We start from the raw sequence: 20,424 nt of genomic DNA on the forward strand, positions 1-20,424 counted from the left end.
GCTCGTCATCCTCACCGGGGTCTTGACCTGACTATTTCGGGCGTCATAACCGACTTCAGTTAGCAAATGCTAATATACCTTGGCCACTGGCACGCTGGAGAGGTGTGGTCTTCATGGATGAAACCCGGTTTCTACTGTAGCGTTCAGATGGCAGACAGCGTGTATGGCGTCGTGTGGATGGCAGACAGCGTGTATGGCGTCGTGTGGATGGCAGACAGCGTGTATAGCGTCGTGTGGATGGCAGACAGCGTGTATGGCGTCGTGTGGGTGGCAGACAGCGTGTATGGCGTTGTGTGGGTGGCAGACAGCGTGTATGGCGTTGTGTGGATGGCAGACAGCGTGTATGGCGTCGTGTGGGTGGCAGACAGCGTGTATGGCGTCGTGTGGGTGGCAGACAGCGTGTATGGCGTCGTGTGGGTGGCAGACAGCGTGTATAGCGTCGTGTGTATGGCGTCGTGTGGGTGAACAGTTTGCTGATGTCACCGTTGTGAACAGAGTGCCCCATGGTGGGGTTATGGTATGGGGCAGGCATAAGCTACGGACAACGAACACAATTGCATTTTATCGATGCCAATTTGAATGCTCAGAGATACCGTGACGAGATCCTGAGGCCCGTTGTCGTGCCATTCATCTGCTGCCATCACCTCATGTTTCAGCATGATAATGCCCGGCCCCATGTCGCAAGGATCTGTACACAATTCCTGGAAGCTGAAAATGTCCCAGTTCTTCCATGGCCTGCACCCTCACCAGACGTGTCACCCATTGAGCATGTTTGGGATGCTCTGGATCGACCTGTCAACCTTCCAGTTCCCGCCAATATTCAGCAACTTCACACAGCCATTGAAGAGGAGTGGAACAACATTCCACAGGCCACAATCAATGACTGGGGGGATCCTAGATGTTTTTTGACCATGGATGAATCTATTTATGAACATTTAAGTTGATAGATTTCCCAAAGAAGCATCGCAGCGGGCTGTATTGCCTGCATGTGTAGTAACATTAGCAGCCCCCACAACTCAAAACATCTTCCCGTGGCCAGCCCCCCCACAACCCAAAACATCTTCCTGTGGCCAGCCCCCCCCATCCCAAAACATCTTCCCGTGGCCAGCCCCCCCATCCCAAAACATCTTCCCGTGGCCAGCCCCCCACAACCCAAAACATCTTCCCGTGGCCAGCCCCCCCACAACCCAAAACATCTTCCTGTGGCCAGCCCCCCCATCCCAAAACATATTCCCGTGGCCAACCCCCCCCAACCCAAAACATCTTCCTGTGGCCAGCCCCCCCCCAACCCAAAACATCTTCCCGTGGCCAAGCCCCCCCCAACCCAAAACATCTTCCCGTGGCCAGCCCCCCCATCCCAAAACATCTTCCCGTGGCCAACCCCCCCCAACCCAAAACATCTTCCCGTGGCCAAGCCCCCCCCAACCCAAAACATCTTCCCGTGGCCAAGCCCCCCACAACCCAAAACATCTTCCTGTGGCCATCCCCCCCCAACCCAAAACATCTTCCCGTGGCCAACCCCCCCCAACCCAAAACATCTTCCCGTGGCCATGCCCCCCCCAACCCAAAACATCGTCCCGCGGCCATGCCTCCCCCAACCCAAAACATCGTCCCGCGGCCATGCCTCCCCCAACCCAAAACATCGTCCCGCAGCCATGCCTCCCCCAACCCAAAACATCGTCCCGCGGCCATGCCTCCCCCAACCCAAAACATCGTCCCGCAGCCATGCCCCCCCCCCAACCCAAAACATCGTCCCGCAGCCATGCCTCCTACAATTTTGTGTCGGTTTGCTTCGTTCTACTACACTGACTGTCCTCCTTCCCCAGTGGTTAGAATGCTATTTCAAGTGCCAGTAGATTAGGGTTTGCGGCCCGGCCCGGTCAGCCATACAGGGATGGAACTCATACATTACATGGCTACTTCACAGTCCCTTCACCGTGGTCACTCTCCAGCGGATGTTTATCTTTCCTCCACTATCCTTACATTGGATGTGAGATCATTTATGGCATGCATGCCCAATGTAGACATACAGTATCATGGGATTAGTATTGGCCTCGTGGGCGTGTCCAATGCATTTGTACACGTGGCTTGTCATTTCAATACTGAAACAAGTTTAGCAAATCCTTACACGTTGTTTACTTTTGAATTGATACTGTTAGAAAGAGGAAATGCAGTCACACATCTAAGATAACGTGGGAATCAATTGATAATCATTTAGAAAGGAAACAAAAGGCTGACCCAGAGCCAAGTGGGTTTGTCTTTTCATGAATTAATGAGGCTAACCGTGTTGAAGGATGCCAGATTAGACTCATAATGAGGCTAACCATGTGGAAGGATGCCAGATTAGACTCATAATGAGGCTAACCATGTGTAAGGATGCCAGATTAGACTCATAATGAGGCTAAACATGTGTAAGGATGCCAGATTAGACTCATAATGAGGCTAAACATGTGTAAGGATGCCAGATTAGACTCATAATGAGGCTAACCATGTGGAAGGATGCCAGATTAGACTCATAATGAGGCTAACCATGTGGAAAGATGCCAGATTAGACTCATAATGAGGCTAAACATGTGTAAGGATGCCAGATTAGACTCATAATGAGGCTAACCATGTGTAAGGATGCCAGATTAGACTCATAATGAGGCTAACCATGTGTACGGATGCCAGATTAGACTCGTAATGAGGCTAACCATGTTGAAGGATGCCAGATTAGACTCGTAATGAGGCTAACCATGTGGAAGGATGCCAGATTAGATTCATGAGGCTAACCATCTCAAAGGATACCAAATTAGACTCATAATGAGGCCAACCATGTCAAAGGATGCCAAATTGGACTCATAATGAGGCAAACCATGTTGAAGGATGCCAGATTAGACTCGTAATGAGGCTAACCATGTGGAAGGATGCCAGATTAGATTCATGAGGCTAACCATCTCAAAGGATACCAAATTAGACTCATAATGAGGCTAACCATGTGGAAGGATGCCAGATTAGACTCATAATGAGGCTAACCATGCTGAAGGATGCCAGATTAGACTCATAATGAGGCTAACCATGTGGAAGGATGCCAGATTAGACTCATAATGAGGCTAACCATGTTGAAGGATGCCAGATTAGACTTGTAATGAGGCTAACCATGTGGAAGGATGCCAGATTAGACTCATAATGAGGCTAACCATGTGGAAGGATGCCAGATTAGACTCATAATGAGGCTAACCATGTGGAAGGATGCCAGATTACTCATAATGAGGCTAACCATGTGGAAGGATGCCAGATTAGACTCATAATGAGGCTAACCATGTGGAAGGATGCCAGATTAGACTCATAATGAGGCTAACCATGTGGAAGGATGCCCGATTAGACTCATAATGAGGCTAACCATGTGGAAGGATGCCAGATTAGACTCATAATGAGGCTAACCATGTGGAACGATGCCAGATTAGACTCATAATGAGGCTAACCGTGTTGAAGGATGCTAGATTAGACTCATAATGAGGCTAACCATGTGGAAGGATGCCAGATTAGATTTGTAATGAGGCTAACCATGTGGAAGGATGCCAGATTAGACTCATGAGGCTAACCATGTGGAAGGATGCCAGATTAGACTCATAATGAGGCTAACCATGTCGAAGGATACCAGATTAGATTCATAATGAGGCTAACCATGTGGAAGGATGCCAGATTAGACTCATAATGAGGCTAACCATGTGGAAGGATGCCAGATTAGACTCATAATGAGGCTAACCATGCTGAAGGATGCCAGATTAGACTCATAATGAGGCTAACCATGTGGAAGGATGCCAGATTAGACTCATAATGAGGCTAACCATGTTGAAGGATGCCAGATTAGACTTGTAATGAGGCTAACCATGTGGAAGGATGCCAGATTAGACTCATAATGAGGCTAACCATGTGGAAGGATGCCAGATTAGACTCATAATGAGGCTAACCATGTGGAAGGATGCCAGATTACTCATAATGAGGCTAACCATGTGGAAGGATGCCAGATTAGACTCATAATGAGGCTAACCATGTGGAAGGATGCCAGATTAGACTCATAATGAGGCTAACCATGTGGAAGGATGCCCGATTAGACTCATAATGAGGCTAACCATGTGGAAGGATGCCAGATTAGACTCATAATGAGGCTAACCATGTGGAACGATGCCAGATTAGACTCATAATGAGGCTAACCGTGTTGAAGGATGCTAGATTAGACTCATAATGAGGCTAACCATGTGGAAGGATGCCAGATTAGATTTGTAATGAGGCTAACCATGTGGAAGGATGCCAGATTAGACTCATGAGGCTAACCATGTGGAAGGATGCCAGATTAGACTCATAATGAGGCTAACCATGTCGAAGGATACCAGATTAGATTCATAATGAGGCTAACCATGTGGAAGGATGCCAGATTAGACTCATAATGAGGCTAACCATGTGGAAGGATGCCAGATTAGACTCATAATGAGGCTAACCATGTTGAAGGATGCCAGATTAGACTCATAATGAGGCTAACCATGTGGAAGGATGCCAGATTAGACTCATAATGAGGCTAACCATGTTGAAGGATGCCAGATTAGACTCATAATGAGGCTAACCATGTGGAAGGATGCCAGATTAGACTCATAATGAGGCTAACCGTGTTGAAGGATGCCAGATTAGACTCGTAATGAGGCTAACCATGTGGAAGGATGCCAGATTAGACTCATAATGAGGCTAACCATGTGGAAGGATGCCAGATTAGACTCATAATGAGGCTAACCATGTGGAAGGATGCCAGATTAGACTATTACAGCTACTGTACATGCCGTCATGAAATGTATTAGTGCCCTAGCCTTGTAATGAAGATAGGCCTTAAGGATGACATGCTCAGGAGAGTGACATTATTAACAAATATCACCGTCACGAGGGTGTGCAGAAAGGAATATTTTAAGGTTAATTTAATTTAAATGTAAAATACATGTTGCTTGAAATAAAGTTGTAATTTGTTTGCTTCATGTAATGCATCATCCTTGTGTAATTATATGCAGTTTCAACATTATCACCACAAGGTGTCAGCGCTGGCATTTGTATTACAGTCTAGCTCTACTAGCTACAGTGCCTTGCGAAAGTATTCGGCCCCCTTGAACTTTGCGACCTTTTGCCACATTTCAGGCTTCAAACATAAAGATATAAAACTGTATTTTTTTGTGATGAATCAACAACAAGTGGGACACAATCATGAAGTGGAACGACATTTATTGGATATTTCAAACTTTTTTAACAAATCAAAAACTGAAAAATTGGGCGTGCAAAATTATTCAGCCCCTTTACTTTCAGTGCAGCAAACTCTCTCCAGAAGTTCAGTGAGGATCTCTGAATGATCCAATGTAGACCTAAATGACTAATGATGATAAATACAATCCACCTGTGTGTAATCAAGTCTCCGTATAAATGCACCTGCACTGTGATAGTCTCAGAGGTCTGTTAAAAGCGCAGAGAGCATCATGAAGAACAAGGAACACACCAGGCAGGTCCGAGATACTGTTGTGAAGAAGTTTAAAGCCGGATTTGGATACAAAAAGATTTCCCAAGCTTTAAACATCCCAAGGAGCACTGTGCAAGCGATAATATTGAAATGGAAGGAGTATCAGACCACTGCAAATCTACCAAGACCTGGCCGTCCCTCTAAACTTTCAGCTCATACAAGGAGAAGACTGATCAGAGATGCAGCCAAGAGGCCCATGATCACTCTGGATGAACTGCAGAGATCTACAGCTGAGGTGGGAGACTCTGTCCATAGGACAACAATCAGTCGTATATTGCACAAATCTGGCCTTTATGGAAGAGTGGCAAGAAGAAAGCCATTTCTTAAAGATATCCATAAAAAGTGTCGTTTAAAGTTTGCCACAAGCCACCTGGGAGACACACCAAACATGTGGAAGAAGGTGCTCTGGTCAGATGAAACCAAAATTGAACTTTTTGGCAACAATGCAAAACGTTATGTTTGGCATAAAAGCAACACAGCTGAACACACCATCCCCACTGTCAAACATGGTGGTGGCAGCATCATGGTTTGGGCCTGCTTTTCTTCAGCAGGGACAAGGAAGATGGTTAAAACTGATGGGAAGATGGATGGAGCCAAATACAGGACCATTCTGGAAGAAAACCTGATGGAGTCTGCAAAAGACCTGAGACTGGGACGGAGATTTGTCTTCCAACAAGACAATGATCCAAAACATAAAGCAAAATCTACAATGGAATGGTTCAAAAATAAACATATCCAGGTGTTAGAATGGCCAAGTCAAAGTCCAGACCTGAATCCAATCGAGAATCTGTGGAAAGAACTGAAAACTGCTGTTCACAAATGCTCTCCATCCAACCTCACTGAGCTCGAGCTGTTTTGCAAGGAGGAATGGGAAAAAATGTCAGTCTCTGGATGTGCAAAACTGATAGAGACATACCCCAAGCGACTTACAGCTGTAATCGCAGCAAAAGGTGGCGCTACAAAGTATTAACTTAAGGGGGCTGAATAATTTTGCACGCCCAATTTTTCAGTTTTTGATTTGTTAAAAAAGTTTGAAATATCCAATAAATGTCGTTCCACTTCATGATTGTGTCCCACTTGTTGTTGATTCTTCACAAAAAAATACAGTTTTATATCTTTATGTTTGAAGCCTGAAATGTGGCAAAAGGTCGCAAAGTTCAAGGGGGCCGAATACTTTCGCAAGGCACTGTACGTGTAAACAAACAGCTAGCTGGGGGGGGGGGGGGGGGTCCCTCACCTGGTGCTCCCCCCAGGTACACAGCCTCCTTGGCCCCTGATGGTCGGCCTTGTTTGGGCCCCACACTGTGTTCACTGGCTGCATCCACATGGAGTTGGAGCACGTTGCTCTTCTTCACAACTACAGGGAGAACAACCAGAACACAACATATCACTCGCACAGCCAATCAACCAATCAATTAACAAAAAATACAATTATTCGAGAATTTTAAACATTAATATCATATTGTTGCAAATCTCGAATGACAGGACGTTACAATGCTAAAGAAGGTGAAACTATTAATTCCTTTAAACATCAATATGTGTGTGTGTGTGTGTGTGTGTGTGTGTGTGTGTGTGTGTGTGTGTGTGTACACAATATAACACTCACTTTTGATACTGTGCCAACGTCCGTCACACAAGGATTCCTCTGGTGTGAACGAGGTGTAGAACTCTCCGTTGCCACTGTTTACTGTGACAGTTACGGCTCCCTGGTAGAGGTAGAGGCCGAGCTGTTGTCCAGCCCTGGTACCAGCATGCAGCAGGAGACCAGAGTCTGACACCGGCCTGACCTCCAGCTGGACCTCCAGGTCCCGGCCCAACATCAGGGACTCATCTAGACAGAGAGAGATTATTCAGACTCAGACTTGACACGGTCATGTGTCTTTTGTTGTTGTCTCAAAGTTCTGGAATTATTATTATTTTTTTTATCTGTTATTTTCTTGATGGGTTGCAAACCTCACCCCCTTCCCCAAATCAACATCCCAAATTTTAAAGATCATTGTAAAAACAAAAATCCAATCCAACATTTTCAAGAGTAGCCAATTGAATCAAAATGGTTTCAGAGAGGCTGAAACACAGTTAGACAGCGAGAAGAGACGTGATCGTCTATACCTATTGCCATGAGTCCTCCCTGGGAAGAGAAGTATACCCCAGGCTGCAAAGCGGTCTGGAAGCAGGGTACAACCCCCAGGCTGGTGGAGGGACTGGCTGGGCTCTCCTCATTCAGCTCCAGGTCCCTCACACAGCCCACAAACCCTCCTGAACCTGGCATCTACATGGAGGGAAACACACCATTGTCAAGGAACTAAATACCAGAGTTATGTCTTTATTTATTCATTTATATTGTATGTCTTACTTAATTCCTCTTTCCTCTCTTTCCTCAAAACAGAATAGGAGAATAATTAGAGAGGGGAGGGAACTTGGACCTTCTCCGAGAAGGAGACGAGGAGATACAATGAAAAAGAAAGACAAATTTGGTATTGATATGTCTAATTCTAAATTATTCTGCTGTAAGTGGGATGTGAGGAAAGGAGAGTAAAGGAGGGGAATGGAGAGTGGAGCAGAGTGGAGGAAAGGCTGTATTACTGAGAGGAAAGGCTGTATTACTGAGAGGAAAGGAGAGTGGAGGAAAGGCTGAATTACTGAGAGGAAAGGAGAGTAGAGGAAAGGTTGTATTACTGAGAGGAAAGGAGAGTGGAGCAGAGTAGAGGAAAGGCTGAATTACTGAGAGGAAAGGAGAGTAGAGGAAAGGCTGTATTACTGAGAGGAAAGGAGAGTAGAGGAAAGGTTGTATTACTGAGAGTAAAGGAGAGTAGAGGAAAGGCTGTATTACTGAGAGGAAAGGAGAGTAGAGGAAAGGTTGTATTACTGAGAGTAAAGGAGAGTAGAGGAAAGGTTGTATTACTGAGAGGAAAGGAGAGTAGAGGAAAGGTTGTATTACTGAGAGGAAAGGAGAGTAGAGGAAAGGTTGTATTACTGAGAGGAAAGGAGAGTGGAGGAAAGGCTGAATTACTGAGAGGAAAGGAGAGCGGAGGAAAGGTTGTATTACTGAGAGGAAAGGAGAGTGGAGGAAAGGTTGTATTACTGAGAGGAAAGGAGAGTGGAGCAGAGTAGAGGAAAGGCTGAATTACTGAGAGGAAAGGAGAGCAGAGGAAAGGCTGAATTACTGAGAGTAAAGGCTGAATTACTGAGAGTAAAGGCTGAATTACTGAGAGGAAAGGAGAGCAGAGGAAAGGCTGAATTACTGAGAGTAAAGGAGAGCGGAGGAAAGGTTGTATTACTGAGAGTAAAGGCTGAATTACTGAGAGTAAAGGAGAGCGGAGGAAAGGTTGTATTACTGAGAGTAAAGGCTGAATTACTGAGAGTAAAGGAGAGCGGAGGAAAGGTTGTATTACTGAGAGGAAAGGAGAGTGGAGGAAAGGCTGTATTACTGAGAGGAAAGGAGAGTGGAGCAGAGTAGAGGAAAGGCTGAATTACTGAGAGGAAAGGAGAGTGGAGGAAAGGTTGAATTACTGAGAGGAAAGGAGAGTGGAGGAAAGGTTGTATTACTGAGAGGAAAGGCTGAATTACTGAGAGGAAAGGAGAGTGGAGGAAAGGTTGTATTACTGAGAGTAAAGGAGAGCGGAGGAAAGGCTGAATTACTGAGAGGAAAGGAGAGCGGAGGAAAGGTTGTATTACTGAGAGGAAAGGCTGAATTACCGAGAGATGTGAGCTGGTGAGTCCTGAGGGAACTCCTCCGATGTAGAGAGGGGGACTGAGCTGGTTCTTCTCCCCCCCTGAGACCCTCTTAGACTGGGCATCGATCCCATCAACAATCAAACCGGCCTTCTCTCCCTCCCTCTTCACAAACACCTGAACAAACACACACAAGTCAGATACACATAAACCTCAGTCGAAATCTTGATTTAGAAATCAGGAAAGAAGGGACAAAGCGACAGTCTGGCAACATATGACTGATACTTCCGTACTGCAGAGCAGGGCTTGTAAGGGAGCATTTCACCTGTTGTATTCGGTGCATGTGATTTTTATATTGAAATAAAGAATCTAAATACAAGGATCTGATCCACGCGACAATGATCATGTCTTTATTACATGACATACCGTGTGCCACTGTCCGTCGTTGCACTTCCTGTGGCTGCGGATGGTGGTCTTCCTCTTCCCTCCGTTGATGAGGAGGAGCAACAGGTGACCGTCTGAGACAGAGAGGGTCATCACAGAGCTGCTACTAGAACGTTCTGGTGATCCTGACACATAGAACACCAGGCCGTCTGACGAGTTCACACGCAGACCCATGGAGATGTGAGGCCTGGGGGGAGAGAAGGGGACAGGTGAGTTACAGGTGGTAGAGACGGGACAGGTGAGTTACAGGTGGGAGAGACGGGACAGGTGAGTTACAGGTGGTAGAGACGGGACAGGTGAGTTACAGGTGAGTTACAGTTGGTAGAGACGGGACAGGTGAGTTACAGGTGAGAGAGACGGAACAGTGACAGGTGAGTTACAGGTGAGAGAGACGGGACAGTGACAGGTGAGTTACAGGTGGGAGAGACAGGACAGTGACAGGTGAGTTACAGGTGGTAGAGACAGGACAGTGACAGGTGAGTTACAGGTGGGAGAGACGGGACAGTGACAGGTGAGTTACAGGTGGTAGAGACGGGACAGTGACAGGTGAGTTACAGGTGGTAGAGACGGGACAGTGACAGGTGAGTTACAGGTGGTAGAGACGGGACAGTGACAGGTGAGTTACAGGTGGTAGAGACGGGACAGTGACAGGTGAGTTACAGGTGGTAGAGAGACAGGACAGTGACAGGTGAGTTACAGGTGGGAGAGACGGGACAGTGACAGGTGAGTTACAGGTGGTAGAGACGGGACAGTGACAGGTGAGTTACAGGTGGTAGAGAGACGGGACAGTGACAGGTGAGTTACAGGTGGTAGAGAGACAGGACAGTGACAGGTGAGTTACAGGTGGTAGAGAGACAGGACAGTGACAGGTGAGTTACAGGTGGTAGAGACAGGACATTGACAGGTGAGTTACAGGTGGTAGAGACGGGACAGTGACAGGTGAGTTACAGGTGGTAGATACGGGACAGTGACAGGTGAGTTACAGGTGGTAGAGACAGGACAGTGACAGGTGAGTTACAGGTGGTAGAGACGGGACAGTGACAGGTGAGTTACAGGTGGTAGAGACGGGACAGTGACAGGTGAGTTACAGGTGGTAGAGACGGGACAGTGACAGGTGAGTTACAGGTGGTAGAGACGGGACAGTGACAGGTGGTAGAGACGGGACAGTGACAGGTGAGTTACAGGTGGTAGAGACGGGACAGTGACAGGTGGTAGAGACGGGACAGTGACAGGTGAGTTACAGGTGGTAGAGACGGGACAGTGACAGGTGGTAGAGACGGGACAGTGACAGGTGAGTTACAGGTGGTAGAGACGGGACAGTGACAGGTGGTAGAGACGGGACAGTGACAGGTGAGTTACAGGTGGTAGAGACGGGACAGTGACAGGTGGTAGAGAGACGGGACAGTGACAGGTGAGTTACAGGACAGTGACAGGTGAGTTACAGGTGGTAGAGACGGGACAGTGACAGGTGAGTTACAGGTGGTAGAGACGGGACAGTGACAGGTGAGTTACAGGTGAGTTACAGGTGGGAGAAACAGGGAAAGAGGTTGGTTACTAGCCATGTGCGATAGCATCAATTTTGCTCCGTCACTGATCATTGATTGAGCAGGCTTACTGATCTACAAATAATACTGAGCGGTTATTTAGGATGCAAGGTGATTTGCAGATCAGTCAATCTGCAGTCGCCGACTGCAATGTAGCCGATCTCAAACACCACTCTAGTGGAATTCCAAATAGACTCCTAGCCCTACACCCTAAATAGTGCCAGATCCCAGGGGACCGGATATGGGGTACTGGTACTAGTACTCACGTCCTGCTGAAGGCCTCGGGCAGCGTGTCGTAGCGCTGGTGGCTGTGGGAGGAGCCACTGAAGTGCAGAGCTCCGACTTCCTGATTCGCCAGCTCCCCATGGCAGGACTCCCTGGCACTGCGGCTCCGCCCCCCTGACCCACCACCACCTGCCGGCTTCCTGTGTTTACCCTGTAGAGGTAGGGAGGGGGAGGGAGGGGGGGGGGAGAATATCAGAGTGAGTTGTTGTAAAAGACCAGGTCAACGGGTAGATAGAGAGTTATTCATCCACTGATACACTACATGGTCTAAAGTATGTGGACTCCCCTTCAAATTAGTGGATTCGGCTATTTCACCCACACCCGTTTCTGACAGGTGTATAAAATCGAGCACACAGCCCTGCAACCTCCATAGACAAAAATTGGCAGTAGAATGGCCCTTACTGAAGAGCTCAGTGACTTTCAAAGTGGCACCGTCATAGGATGCCACCTTTCCAACAAGTCAGTTGGTCAAATTTCTGCCCTGCTAATGCTGCCCCGGTCAACTGTAAGTGCTGTTATTGTAAAGTGGAAACATCTAGGAGCAACAACGGCTCAGCCGCAAAGTGGTAGGCCACACAAGCTCACAGAACGAGACCGCTGAAGCGTGTAGCGAGTTCAAGTGTCCTCGGTTGCAAATTTCAGCACAAGAACTGTTCGTCAGAAGCTTCATGAAATGGGTTTCCATGGCCGAGCAGCCACACACAGGCCTAAGATCACCATGGACAATGCCAAGCGCTGGCTGGAGTGGTGTAAAGTTCTCCGACATTGGACTCAAGGAGCAGTGGAAACGCTTTCTCTGGAGTGATGAATCACTCTTCACCATCTGGCAGTCCGAGAGACGAATCTGTGTTTGGCAAATGCCAGGAAAACGCTACCTGCCCCAATGCTTAGTGGCAATTGTAACGTTTGGTGGAGGAGGAATAATGGTCTGGGGCTGTTTTTCATGATTCGGACTAGGCCCCTTAGTTCCAGTGAAGGGAAATCTTAACGCTGCAATGTTCCAACATCTAGTGCAAAGCCTTCCCAGACGAGTGGAGGCTGTTATTGCATGAAAGGGCGGGAGGACCAACTCCATATTAATTGCCATGATTTTGGAATGAGACGTTCAACGAGCAGGTGTATATGAAAGTTAGACGCTGAACATGTGATGGAGACTAATTGTGAAGTGAACATCGGCATTGGAGACTGAGAGACATGCGTACACACACACAGACAGCTATTCATACTAAATAATATACTGTATATCTATGGTGGCAGGTCAACCCACTCAATACAGAGTGAATGTGATATATTACAGTAATATACTGTATATCTCTATGGTGGCAGGTCAACCCACTCAATACAGAGTGAATGTGATATATTACAGTAATATACTGTATATCTCTCTGGTGTCAGGTCAACCCACTCGATACAGAGTGAATGTGATATATTACAGTAATATACTGTATATCTCTATGGTGTCAGGTCAACCCACTCGATACAGAGTGAATGTGATATATTACAGTAATATACTGTATATCTCTATGGTGGCAGGTCAACCCACTCAATACAGAGTGAATGTGATATATTACAGTAATATACTGTATATCTCTATGGTGGCAGGTCAACCCACTCGATATAGAGAGAATGTGATATATTACAGTAATATACTGTAAATCTCTATGGTGTCAGGTCAACCCACTCGATACAGAGTGAATGTGATATATTACAGTAATATACTGTATATCTCTATGGTGGCAGGTCAACCCACTCGATACAGAGTGAATGTGATATATTACAGTAATATACTGTATATCTCTATCGTGTCAGGTCAATCCACTCGATACAGAGTGAATGTGATATATTACAGTAATATACTGTATATCTCTATGGTGGCAGGTCAACCCACTCAATACAGAGTGAATGTGATATATTACAGTAATATACTGTATATCTCTATGGTGGCAGGTCAACCCACTCGATACAGAGTGAATGTGATATATTACAGTAATATACTGTATATCTCTATGGTGGCAGGTCAACCCACTCGATACAGAGTGAATGTGATATATTACAGTAATATACTGTATATCTCTATGGTGGCAGGTCAACCCACTCCATACAGAGTGAATGTGATATATTACAGTAATATACTGTATATCTCTATGGTGGCAGGTCAACCCACTCGATACAGAGTGAATGTGATATATTACAGTAATATACTGTATATCTCTCTGGTGTCAGGTCAACCCACTCAATACAGAGTGAATGTGATATATTACAGTAATATACTGTATATCTCTATGGTGGCAGGTCAACCCACTCCATACAGAGCGAATGTGATATATTACAGTAATATACTGTATATCTCTATGGTGGCAGGTCAACCCACTCCATACAGAGTGAATGTGATATATTACAGTAATATACTGTATATCTCTATGGTGTCAGGTCAACCCACTCAATACAGAGTGAATGTGATATATTACAGTAATATACTGTATATCTCTATGGTGGCAGGTCAACCCACTCCATACAGAGTGAATGTGATATATTACAGTAATATACTGTATATCTCTATGGTGGCAGGTCAACCCACTCCATACAGAGTGAATGTGATATATTACAGTAATATACTGTATATCTCTCTGGTGGCAGGTCAACCCACTCGATACAGAGTGAATGTGATATATTACAGTAATATACTGTATATCTCTCTGGTGTCAGGTCAACCCACTCAATACAGAGTGAATGTGATATATTACAGTAATATACTGTATATCTCTATGGTGGCAGGTCAACCCACTCCATACAGAGTGAATGTGATATATTACAGTAATATACTGTATATCTCTATCGTGTCAGGTCAATCCACTCGATACAGAGTGAATGTGATATATTACAGTAATATACTGTATATCTCTATGGTGGCAGGTCAACCCACTCAATACAGAGTGAATGTGATATATTACAGTAATATACTGTATATCTCTATGGTGGCAGGTCAACCCACTCGATACAGAGTGAATGTGATATATTACAGTAATATACTGTATATCTCTATGGTGGCAGGTCAACCCACTCGATACAGAGTGAATGTGATATATTACAGTAATATACTGTATATCTCTATGGTGGCAGGTCAACCCACTCCATACAGAGTGAATGTGATATATTACAGTAATATACTGTATATCTCTATGGTGGCAGGTCAACCCACTCGATACAGAGTGAATGTGATATATTACAGTAATATACTGTATATCTCTCTGGTGTCAGGTCAACCCACTCAATACAGAGTGAATGTGATATATTACAGTAATATACTGTATATCTCTATGGTGGCAGGTCAACCCACTCCATACAGAGTGAATGTGATATATTACAGTAATATACTGTATATCTCTATGGTGGCAGGTCAACCCACTCCATACAGAGTGAATGTGATATATTACAGTAATATACTGTATATCTCTATGGTGTCAGGTCAACCCACTCAATACAGAGTGAATGTGATATATTACAGTAATATACTGTATATCTCTATGGTGGCAGGTCAACCCACTCCATACAGAGTGAATGTGATATATTACAGTAATATACTGTATATCTCTATGGTGGCAGGTCAACCCACTCCATACAGAGTGAATGTGATATATTACAGTAATATACTGTATATCTCTCTGGTGGCAGGTCAACCCACTCGATACAGAGTGAATGTGATATATTACAGTAATATACTGTATATCTCTCTGGTGTCAGGTCAACCCACTCAATACAGAGTGAATGTGATATATTACAGTAATATACTGTATATCTCTATGGTGGCAGGTCAACCCACTCGATACAGAGTGAATGTGATATATTACAGTAATATACTGTATATCTCTCTGGTGTCAGGTCAACCCACTCGATACAGAGTGAATGTGATATATTACAGTAATATACTGTATATCTCTATGGTGGCAGGTCAACCCACTCAATACAGAGTGAATGTGATATATTACAGTAATATACTGTATATCTCTATGGTGGCAGGTCAACCCACTCCATACAGAGTGAATGTGATATATTACAGTAATATACTGTATATCTCTATGGTGGCAGGTCAACCCACTCCATACAGAGTGAATGTGATATATTACAGTAATATACTGTATATCTCTCTGGTGGCAGGTCAACCCACTCGATACAGAGTGAATGTGATATATTACAGTAATATACTGTATATCTCTCTGGTGTCAGGTCAACCCACTCAATACAGAGTGAATGTGATATATTACAGTAATATACTGTATATCTCTATGGTGGCAGGTCAACCCACTCCATACAGAGTGAATGTGATATATTACAGTAATATACTGTATATCTCTATGGTGGCAGGTCAACCCACTCCATACAGAGTGAATGTGATATATTACAGTAATATACTGTATATCTCTCTGGTGGCAGGTCAACCCACTCGATACAGAGTGAATGTGATATATTACAGTAATATACTGTATATCTCTCTGGTGTCAGGTCAACCCACTCGATACAGAGTGAATGTGATATATTACAGTAATATACTGTATATCTCTATGGTGGCAGGTCAACCCACTCGATATAGAGAGAATGTGATATATTACAGTAATATACTGTATATCTCTATGGTGGCAGGTCAACCCACTCCATACAGAGTGAATGTGATATATTACAGTAATATACTGTATATCTCTATGGTGGCAGGTCAACCCACTCGATACAGAGCGAATGTGATATATTACAGTAATATACTGTATATATCTCTATAGTGTCAGGTGAACCCACTCGATACAGAGCGAATGTGATATTGTCAGATCAGGTACCTTAGGCCTCTTCTGGCGTGGGAGTGTGGCCAGGATCTGCTGAGGTTTCTTGGCAGCAGGACAATCTAGAGGAACGTCTATGTTCTCCTTAGCATTCATCAGGTTCATCACCATCTGAGAAGGCTTGTCTCTGTAGAGTACAGTTGTTATAGTGTTGTCAGCCCGTTGCCATGGGCTACAATTACAGTTATAGTCTTACACACAGTGGTATATATCACATCTAGTCTTAGAAAATTAGCTTCTGATCTAGTAGTATTTGCAACATATCCATCTCTAAATTTAAACTGTGAAACTCATGTAATCCTCCACACCTCCCTACTTTCTCTGCTCTGTCTACTCCTGTGCTCTTAACCCCATATTTTGTTCACCTCTTGATTAACAGGTTGCTAAGACAGCCGGTAAGGTTGCTATGCCAGCCGGTAAGGTGGCTATGGCAGCCGCTAAGGTTAGCTAAGATAGCCGTAAGGTTACTATGATAGCCTGTAAGGTTACTATGGCAGCCAGTAAGGTTACTAACCTCTTGATGAACAGGTTGCTAAGACAGCCGGTAAGGTTGCTAAGACCGCCGGTAAGGTTACTATGACCGCCGGTAAGGTTACTATGGCAGCCAGTAAGGTTACTAACCTCTTGATGAACAGGTTGCTAAGACAGCCGGTAAGGTTACTATGGCAGCCAGTAAGGTTACTAACCTCTTGATGAACAGGTTGCTAAGACAGCCGGTAAGGTTACTATGGCAGCCAGTAAGGTTACTAACCTCTTGATGAACAGGTTGCTAAGACAGCCGGTAAGGTTGCTGAGGCTGTTGTCAGGTGTTCCTCCCAGGTAGACCCCTCCAGGTAGTAGTAGCGCCTGGCTGCTGGCCCCTCCACGACCAGTATCCCCAGCCTTCTCCAGGACGTCATCCACATAAACACGTAACCTACAGCGACACAAACCACGACACAAGACATCAGAGACACAAACCACGACACAAGACATCAGAGACACGTCAGAGACACAAACCAACAACACAAGACATCAGAGACACAAACCACGACACAAGACATCAGAGACACGTCAGAGACACAAACCAACAACACAAGACATCAGAGACACGTCAGAGACACAAACCACGACACAAGACATCAGAGACACGTCAGAGACACAAACCAACAACACAAGACATCAGCAACATGTTAGTGACACAAACCACGACACAAGACATCAGCAACATGTCAGAGACACAAAACAACGACACAAGACATCAGAGACACGTCAGAGACACAAACCAACAACACAAGACATCAGCAACATGTCAGAGACACAAAACAACGACACAAGACATCAGAGACACGTCAGAGACACAAACCAACAACACAAGACATCAGAGACACGTCAGAGACACAAACCAACAACACAAGACATCAGCAACATGTTAGTGACACAAACCACGACACAAGACATCAGAGACACGTCAGAGACACAAACCAACAACACAAGACATCAGCAACACGTCAGAGACGCAAACCAACAACACAAGACATCAGAGACACGTCAGAGACACAAACCAACAACACAAGACATCAGAGACACGTCAGAGACACAAACCAACAACACAAGACATCAGCAACATGTTAGTGACACAAACCACGACACAAGACATCAGCAACACGTCAGAGACACAAACCAACAACACAAGACATCAGCAACACGTCAGAGACGCAAACCAACAACACAAGACATCAGCAACATGTCAGAGACACAAACCAACAACACAAGACATCAGCAACATGTCAGAGACACAAACAGACAACACAAGACATCAGCAACATGTCAGAGACACAAAACAACGACACAAGACATCAGCAACATGTCAGAGACACAAACCAACGACACAAGGCATCAGCAACATGTCAGAGACACAAAACAACGACACAAGACATCAGCAACACGTCAGAGACACAAACCAACGACACAAGACATCAGCAACATGTCAGAGACACAAACCAACAACACAAGACATCAGCAACATGTCAGAGACACAAACAGACAACACAAGACATCAGCAACATGTCAGAGACACAAACAGACAACACAAGACATCAGCAACATGTCAGAGACACAAACAGACAACACAAGACATCAGCAACATGTCAGAGACACAAACCAACAACACAAGACATCAGCAACATGTTAGTGACAAAAACAGACAACACAAGACATCAGCAACATGTTAGTGACACAAACCAACAACACAAGACATCAGCAACATGTTAGTGACACAAACAGACAACACAAGACATCAGCAACATGTCAGAGACACAAACCAACAACACAAGACATCAGCAACATGTCAGTGACACAAACCAACAACACAAGACATCAGCAACACGTCAGAGACACAACATGTCACATGGGCAGGGGTTTCATTGAGATCCTACAGCTACAGTATCTAACTAAAGTATAATGTGTGTTGAATTTGCCTTAGTCAACTCGAGAGATCAGTGGTACATAATAATCATGTAGTTGACGGATGGAAAAGCCTACCCATTGTTGTTGCTGTACAGAGTTACATAATGATCGTTGTCATCGTTGTAGGTCTGCTGAGTCTTCACCTCGCTGTCAGCCGCCCTCACTACCACATGACCCTTATCCAGGAACACCTGACACACACCGTCCTGACCAGACAAAACACACATTACATCACACTCCGTCCTGACCAGACAAAACACACATTACATCACACTCCGTCCTGACCAGACAAAACACACATTACATCACACTCCGTCCTGACCAGACAAAACACACATTACATTACATCACACTCCGTCCTGACCAGACACATTACATTACATCACACTCCGTCCTGACCAGACACATTACATTACATCACACTCCGTCCTGACCAGACAAAACACACATTACATCACACTCTGCCCTGATGAGAGAACACATTACATCACACTCTGTCCTGATGAGAGAACACATTACATCACACTCTGCCCTGATGAGAGAGAACACATTACATCACACTCTGTCCTGATGAGAGAACACATTACATCACACTCTGCTCTGATGAGAGAGAACACATTACATCACACTCTGTCCTGATGAGAGAACACATTACATCACACTCTGTCCTGATGAGAGAACACATTACATCACACTCTGCCCTGATGAGAGAGAACACATTACATCACACTCTGTCCTGATGAGAGAGAACACATTACATCACACTCTGTCCTGATGAGAGAACACATTACATCACACTCTGCCCTGATGAGAGAGAACACATTACATCACACTCTGTCCTGATGAGAGAGAACACATTACATCACACTCTGCCCTGATGAGAGAGAACACATTACATCACACTCTGTCCTGATGAGAGAGAACACATTACATCACACTCTGTCCTGATGAGAGAACACATTACATCACACTCTGCTCTGATGAGAGAGAACACCAGATAGAGAGAGAGACAGAGAGAGAAGGGAGAGACAGAGAGAGGACAGAGAGACAGAGAAAGAACAGAGAGAGACAGAGAGAGAGAACGGAGAGACAGAACAGAGAGCAAGAGAGAGAGACAGAGAGAACAGACAGACAGAGAGAGGACGGAGAGACAGAGAGAGAGAACAGAGAGCAAGAGAAGGACAGAGAGAGAATGCGAGCAGTACCTGAGCCTGGTGGTAGAACATGAGTCCGTTCTTCTGGTCTGTGCGGAAGCCGAAGCCGGCGTAGAAGTTGTTCCTGAGACCAGGGATGTTGTCTGGAGACAGGTCCAGGTAACTCTGGCCTGAGAAGTGAGCCTCACGAGCCACCTGACACACAGAGAGAGCACAGAATTAGAATGGCCATCTCATCAGTGTGACTAAAAGGACAACTAATCTTGGTCAGGGAATATTTCATTTAATCTATTCAATTCAATTCAATTCAAGGGGCTTTATTGGCATGGGAAACATGTGTTAACATTGCCAAAGCAAGTGAGGTAGATAAAATATAAAGTGAATATATAAAGTGAAATAAACAATAAAAATTAACAGTAAACATTACACATACAGAGGTTTCAAAACAATAAAGACATTACAAATGCCATATTATATATATATATATAGTGTTTTAACTATGTACAAATAGTTAA

General features: G+C 44.9%; 1 protein-coding gene across 1 annotated transcript in view; it reads right to left on the minus strand.

Moving 5' to 3' along the window:
• The window catches only part of lama5 (laminin, alpha 5), a 280,241-nt gene that overhangs the window by 4,596 nt on the left and 255,221 nt on the right, over nt 1-20,424 (minus strand). Inside the window, exons 69-78 of the mRNA XM_036947797.2 lie at nt 19,961-20,104; nt 18,831-18,961; nt 17,059-17,223; nt 16,305-16,434; nt 11,460-11,629; nt 9,632-9,836; nt 9,230-9,382; nt 7,643-7,802; nt 7,140-7,364; nt 6,771-6,890 (exon numbers count right to left, since the gene is read on the minus strand). Coding sequence (XP_036803692.2) covers nt 6,771-6,890; nt 7,140-7,364; nt 7,643-7,802; nt 9,230-9,382; nt 9,632-9,836; nt 11,460-11,629; nt 16,305-16,434; nt 17,059-17,223; nt 18,831-18,961; nt 19,961-20,104 — 1,603 coding nt within the window. The remainder of the gene's footprint in view (nt 1-6,770; nt 6,891-7,139; nt 7,365-7,642; nt 7,803-9,229; nt 9,383-9,631; nt 9,837-11,459; nt 11,630-16,304; nt 16,435-17,058; nt 17,224-18,830; nt 18,962-19,960; nt 20,105-20,424) is intronic.

Source organism: Oncorhynchus mykiss, chromosome 16 (genome assembly GCF_057628025.1).
Source record: "Oncorhynchus mykiss isolate SJ-2025 chromosome 16, ASM5762802v1, whole genome shotgun sequence".
Lineage (NCBI taxonomy): Eukaryota > Metazoa > Chordata > Actinopteri > Salmoniformes > Salmonidae > Oncorhynchus > Oncorhynchus mykiss.